The following is a 6,831-nucleotide window of genomic DNA, read 5'->3' as shown; positions in this document are numbered from 1 at the left end:
TGATAATAACAAGTGCGAGGGTGTGTGTGTTAATGTTATAATGTCTAATTTAGGATTTATTTATAAAAATAAATATTTCACTAATCACGACTTGTTACAAATATTACAACAAGTAAAAAAAAAAATTTATAAAAAATCTATTTTTACCATCACTTAAAAGTAAAATCAACTTGATTTAAAAATAAAAAAAAATAAAAAAATAAAAAAAATAAAAAATAAAAAAAATATATTTTTTTTTTTTTGTGAACTGGAAATTTCTCCAGAAAACGAAAAGATTTTTTTGATTAAAAATTTTTTTTGACAAATCTTGAAAAAAAAAAAATGAAAAAAAATTATTGGGACATATTCTAAATTATAAAAATAATAAAAATAATAAAAATAATAAAAATAATATAAATAATAAAAAAAAAAAAAAAAAAAAATTTAAAAAAAAAAAAAACAAATAAATAATTACTTTTTTTTATTAATTGTTTAGAAAAATTATTTAATTATATGTAGGGAAAAATAAACTTTTAATTTACACAAAAAATAAAAAAAAAAATGAAGAACAATCAAAAAAAAAAAAAAAAAATTTTTAAAAAATAAAAATAAATTAATTAAATAAAATAAAATTAAATCGTGTATATTTTTTTTTTTACTAACCATTGAATATTTATTGATAGGTATGTGCAGGTGTAAGTTGGAGAGTTTTGATTAACACAATATCTTCAAGGGTCCAAACGAAATAAAAAAAAATGAAAAAAAAAATATAAAAAATAAAATATTTTTTTTTTTTTGTGCAAGATGTTGATCAATTGACTTTTTTTGTGAAAGATATAATTTTTTTTTTTTTTTTTTTTTATAAAAAAAAATGCGATGTGATTTTTTTTAAAAAAAAAAAACAATTTAAAAAAATACGAAATACCTCTAAATTTTAAAATACCAATAAAATTAAAAGTTTAGAAAAAGGATTTTAATAATATATTTACCGTTAAGTTGGTACGTGGACAGGCGAAGAGAAGGCTTTTGATTGGTCAAGGAAAAGAAACTATTTTGAAAAGATATAATTTTTTTTTTAATTGAAAATTAATTGAATTAAAAAAAAAAAATGTAGGTAAATTTTGATATTGAAATAATATTGATTAAAATTATTTTTTATATTTATATAAAATTATAGAGAATATAGAAAGAGAATTAAAATGAATTTGGTGAAAAAAGAAAATAAAATAAAATTATATTGAATAAAAATGAATGGAAAAAAAAATAGAAAAATAAAAAAATAAAAAAATAAAAAATTAAAATAATAAAAAAAAAATTAAAAGGAAAGGAAAGGAAAGGAAAAGAAATTTAATAAAATATTGAAATATTAAAATATAAAAAATTATTATTATTATTAATTGGAAATTATTATTATTATATATATATATATATTAATTTATTAAAAGAAATAAAAAGATAAAAATAAAGATTTAAAAATTAAAATTAAAAATAAAAAGATAAACCAATGTTATAAAATAAAGATATATAAAATAATAATGGCAAAGAAAAACTAAAAAAAAAAAGTAGCTTTAAAGGATTATTATAAAAAAAATAGGTAGGAAAAAAAAAAAAAAAAAAAAAAAAAAAAAAAATGGGTTTAAATAGGCTCGTTTTAAAAAAATGAAAAAAAGTTAAAATTTAGTCTTTGTTAAAAAAAAAAAATAAAAAAATTTAAACTTTTAAAATACCCTGGAGTTCCTTGGATTTTTTTTTTTTTTTTTTTTTTTTTTTTTTTTCGTTTAAAATTTCTTTATACTTTCAACCCTATTAATTAATGGTCAAATCATAATCAACACCAAGATTTTTTTTTTTTTTTTTTTTTTTTTTTTCTTTGCCATTTTATTATTTTAAAATTAAACATTTTTTTTTTAACCCTTACAAAAAAAGATTTTTTATTTATTTTCTATTTTTCCTGATAAAATTTGCAAAAAGTCCTTAAAACTCGAGAAAAAAAAACGTAGTATTTAGGGTAGGTGTGGTTATTTTTTTAGAATCCACTTTTAATAGGTATTACAAAGTTTTATACAAGCGATGATTGGTATGAGATTTAATCAAATTTGCACCTATTTAAAAACTTTCTTTAAAAACTGAATGAAAAATTGAAAAAAAAACAAGTTTTTTATAAAAACTTTCTGTACAAGATATTTGTTTTAATGTTGGGGCGACCAATGAAAATCAAAGTTTTTTTTTTATATTTTAAAAAATACTCTGCGATTTTTGTGAATGAATTCTATTATTTTTTTGGCCATTAGGAATGGTTTTTTTTTTTTATCATAAAGAGGTCCTAATTTCCTGAGAGATGTGGATTCATGCTCGCTGAATTTTTTTTTTCTTTTTTTTTTTTAATGATGTTATAAACAACGAAAGGAAGGGTTTGATTTATTTATTTATTTATTTAATTTTTTTTTTTTTTTTAATTTTTTTTTTCCTTTTTTTTTTTTTTTTTTTTTTTTTTTTTTTTTTTTTTGCCCAAAGAGAAAAAAAAAAAAAAATTCTGATTTTTCTTTTAAAAAACCACGAATAATTTTAGATTAAAAAGAGGAAAAAATAAAAAATCATAGATTGTAATTGGATCAAATAGAAAATTATATAAATTTGGTTTTTTTTTTTTTTTTTAATAATCATTATATTTTTATTTCTTTTTTTATTAATCATTATATTTTTTCATTATAATTTTTAAAAAAAAAAAAAAAAAAAAAGGTTCGTTCATTGGTTTAAACCAATTTTGTTTTTTTTAATTTGGATTTATTTTTAAATCAAAAAGTTAAATTTAAACAAAAAAAGAAAAATGAAAAAAAATTTAAAAAATAAAAAAAAAAAAAAAAAAATTAAAATTGATGAAAATAAAATATTATTTATAAAATATCTATTCTAAAAAGCGACCTAAAACTATAACAAAAAAAATAAACAAAACAAAACAAAACAAAAAAAAAAAAAAATAAAAAACATTTAATCTTTAAATTTTATTATTATTAAAAAAAAAAAAAAGGAAAAAAAAAAAAAAAAAATAAAAAAAAAAGAATGAAAATAAAAATAAAAAAAAAGGCAAACAAAAAAAAAAAAAAAAATCTCATTTTTTTTTATATAAAACTAACAATTTTTCTTTAGTTTTGAAAATTTGATAAAAAAATTAGATAATGGGTTAATCCACTATCTTGTATGTCAAGATTTTTTTTTTTTTTATATCCATTGTTTTTTTATTTTTCTCTTTTTCTTTATTTTTTTTTTTTGTTTTCCTTTATTTTTTTTTATTTCCTTTTTTTTTTTTTTTTTTATTTTTTTTTTTTGTGATATAATAATAATAATAAATAATTATGTATTTATTTACTATTATTATTTATTTTTAAATTATTTTTAGAATATTTCTTAAATTTAGTTTTAATTTTTAAGATAAGAATAATAAATAAATAAAACATCAAGATATCAAATTTGATTAATTTTTTATTTTTTATTTTATTTAATTTTTTTTTATTTATTATTTTTATTTATTATTTTTATTTTTAATCATTTTATTATTTTATTTTTTTTTTATTTTTATTTATTTTTTTTTTTTAAAAAATATAATCAGTACCAACATCACTCCAAGGGAACTTATCTCTTAAAGATTTAGTGAAAATTTTATCAACAGGTACTTTATTCTTTTTACACCAAGCAACGGTAATACGTGGATCAAGATAATTGATTTTACTTGTACCAAGTGCAACAGTTTTTAATTCATCTTTTCCAGTCTTTAAAATTTCTTGTTTTTTGATTTGTTCTTCATATTTTGCGATTTTCTCTTTGATTTTCCCTTTGGCATCAGGCAAGGTACGTGATTTTTCAAAGGCGGCTTTAACATCGAAAGAGATTTCTTTATCGGTCTTTTCCTTATCTTTATCTTTTTTATTGGTGATTGCCAATTGAATTAATTTTGGTAAACGTTCTGCTTCACGACTCTCGATATCTTCTTGTTGAGATTTTGGAGTTTTACCAATTTTGATTCTACATAGATCTTGAAGATCACGAAGTTCTTGAATCTTTTCATCAATCTTTGACATGGTTTCAGCTAAATTCTTTGGTGGTGCCTTTTGATGGTTACAAAGGATGGCAACCTCACGATTACAACGATTGTAAAATAGGATCTTTTCATCGATACTTTGGAATTCCTTTGTATCCATTTTATCCAATTCTTTTTGAAGAGTGATCGATGCATTGTAGGTACGGAATACTTTAGCAGATAAACCTGTCATTTGTTTCTTGAGATGATTATTCAATTGAGTGACTGTTAAACTATCGAATAAGAGATCGGTAGGTTTCTTACCTTTGACAAAGGTTTTGAGAACTTTGTAGGCATCCTCTCTAATTTGAACTGTATTTAAATATCTCATAGAATCTTTACCCAAGAAATCCAATGTGATGGTATTATTTGATTCCAATTTAATATGTTCAACTCTTAATGAACAACAACCTACTGTATCGGCTTGATCTTCACCCTTTTCATTACCAACACGAAGTGCCAAGAAATCAATTAAATAGAGAGCAACGGCCAATTGACGTTTTTCAGTGCTTTCATCATTGAATGACTTTTGATAACCTTTTCTAATATCACCAATACAATTCTTGAGACCTCTGGCAACTTCAAATTTCTTTCTATCGGCTTGACCCTTGATCTTTGAGGATGGTGCTAACCAAACATATTTGAAACCACCATTAACACTTTCACGCCAAAATGCTAACCAAGTCACAGTATTGTTGTGAACGATTTCTTTCCATTTTTCACCTGGAATTGGTGATGGTGGAATGACTTCACCTTCACCAATATTCAAAGTTACATCGGATGGCATAATACGTTGTTTCAACATACCAGTCTTTGGATGTTGACCACGACCTAAAAATAGACCTGGTGGTTCAATCATATAATTACCAACCTTTTCCTTAAAACCATCGATAGTGGCGAAACCATGTTTCTCTTGAATCTTTTTCTTCTCGGCTGTTTCGGCATCCTTCTCCTCTTTGGATCTTGCTTTTCTTTGTTCTTTTTTGGTCTTTAAGTGAGTGTGAATATGAGAGAAATCACATTTATCCATCTTCTTTACGATCTCCTTTTGCTCTGATGTAAGTAACCCCTTGAACTCTTTGAAAAAGTTATCTTTGAATGCTTGTTTTTTAACGTGATCTGTCTCGAGGTAATTGGCATAGAAAGTTGCAACTTCCTCTTGTTTTGGTGTGAGTTTAACCACTTTACCATCATACATGAATTTAATACCATGTGGTACATAGGCTGGTGGGAATACTGGTCCATTGTGTATTAATGTCGTCCATTTGGTACCATCATCCTCATCATCTTCTTTATCCCACCATTTATTAACGCCTTCCTCTTCTTCCTCTTCACCTTCTTCCTCTTCCTTTAATTTTCTCTTTCTTGTTGTGGTTTTCTTTTTAGTAGTGGTTTTTTCATCTTCACCATCGTCGTCTGATTCTTCCTTTTTAACTTTTTTAGTGGTGGTGGTTTTAGTTTCTTTCTTTACTTCTACCTCTTTTTTAACTGGTGTTTTTTTAGTGGTAGTTGTTGTTTCTTTCTTTACTGTTATCTCTTTTTTAACTGCTGCTGGTTTCTTTGATGGTTTCTTTTTTGGTTTCTCTTCCTCTGAACTACTATCTGAACTACTATCGTCACTACTATCGTCACTACTATCTGAACTACTATCGTCACTACTACTTTGTTCTGGCTTTACTTTTGGTGCTGGTTTTGATTTAACTGTTGTAGTGGTGGTTGTGGTAGTGGTTGTGGTTTTTGGTGAATTTTTTGAGGTTTTTGATACAGTACCACTTGGTTTATTTGGTATTTTTGATATTGGTTTCTTTTTTGGTACATCTGAATCACTGCTACTACTATCTGAACTGCTGCTATCTGAATCACTATCGCTACTATCTGAATCACTATCACTACTACTATCTGAACTATCTGAATCACTACTACTATCGACTGGTTTCTTTTTTGGGATTGGTTTCTTTCCATTTACAGCTGCTGTTGGTTTTGGTGTAACTGGTGCTGGTTTTGGTGTTGGTGTTAGTTTTTTAATTGAACCATTCTCAGCTTTTAATTTTTTATTTGGTTGTGGTGGTGATGCTTCATCGTCAAAAAGATCATCATCCATAACTGTAGTAGTTGTTGTTGTTGGAGGAGGAGTTGGAACATTTCCATTAGTTTTTTCAACTTTCTGAATAATTTTGAAAAAAAAAAAAAAAAAAAAAAAAGAATATAAAAAAAAAAAAAAAAAAAAAAAAAAATGAAACGAAACAAAAAAAAAAAAATAAAAAAGGTAAGTTATTAAATTTTCTTTAGTTGTTATTTTTTTATTATTTTTATTATTTTTATTTCTTTTCTTCTTTAATTAATTTTTTTTTTTTTTAAAAATTTTTTTTTTATTGAAATTAAAATTTCTTACCATTGGGGTTAAAATTTCTTGCTTTACTTCCATCGTTTTTTTATATTTTTTTTTGAAATCCAAAAATTGCTATACACTTTTTTTTTTTTTTTTTTTTTTTTTTTTTCTATTTGTTTTTTTTATTATTTTATTATTATCAATTTGCGTTGGTAATATTTTTATATTTATAAATATGAATAATTAACTTTGAAAAAAAAAAATAAAAAATAAAAAAAAACTCTTCTACACTTTAAACTTGAAATAATACAATTGTTTTAATAAAAATAAATAAATAAATTTGTTCTATAAAAAAAAAACAACTAATGTTATTATTAATTGGGTTTGTAGGGCGAATGAGAAAGAAAATAAAAATAAAAAGAAAAAAAAAAAAAATTTTTCTAAGTCA

At 22.4% G+C, this 6,831-nt stretch overlaps 1 protein-coding gene across 1 annotated transcript; it reads right to left on the bottom strand.

Moving 5' to 3' along the window:
• Positions 1–3,569: 3,569 nt before the first annotated feature.
• On the bottom strand, positions 3,570–6,479 carry top1 (DNA topoisomerase I; the record flags this gene model as incomplete). Its single annotated transcript, XM_634130.1, has 2 exons — positions 3,570–6,218; positions 6,447–6,479. The coding sequence occupies 2 exons, from the start codon at positions 6,477–6,479 to the stop codon at positions 3,570–3,572; spliced, it is 2,682 nt and encodes an 893-aa protein (XP_639222.1).
• Between the last annotated feature and the right edge of the window lie 352 nt (positions 6,480–6,831).

The sequence above is a fragment of the Dictyostelium discoideum genome (genome assembly GCF_000004695.1).
Source record: "Dictyostelium discoideum AX4 chromosome 4 chromosome, whole genome shotgun sequence".
In the NCBI taxonomy this organism is placed as follows: Eukaryota; Evosea; class Eumycetozoa; order Dictyosteliales; family Dictyosteliaceae; genus Dictyostelium; species Dictyostelium discoideum.
This window is presented reverse-complemented; position numbering and strand designations above follow the sequence as displayed.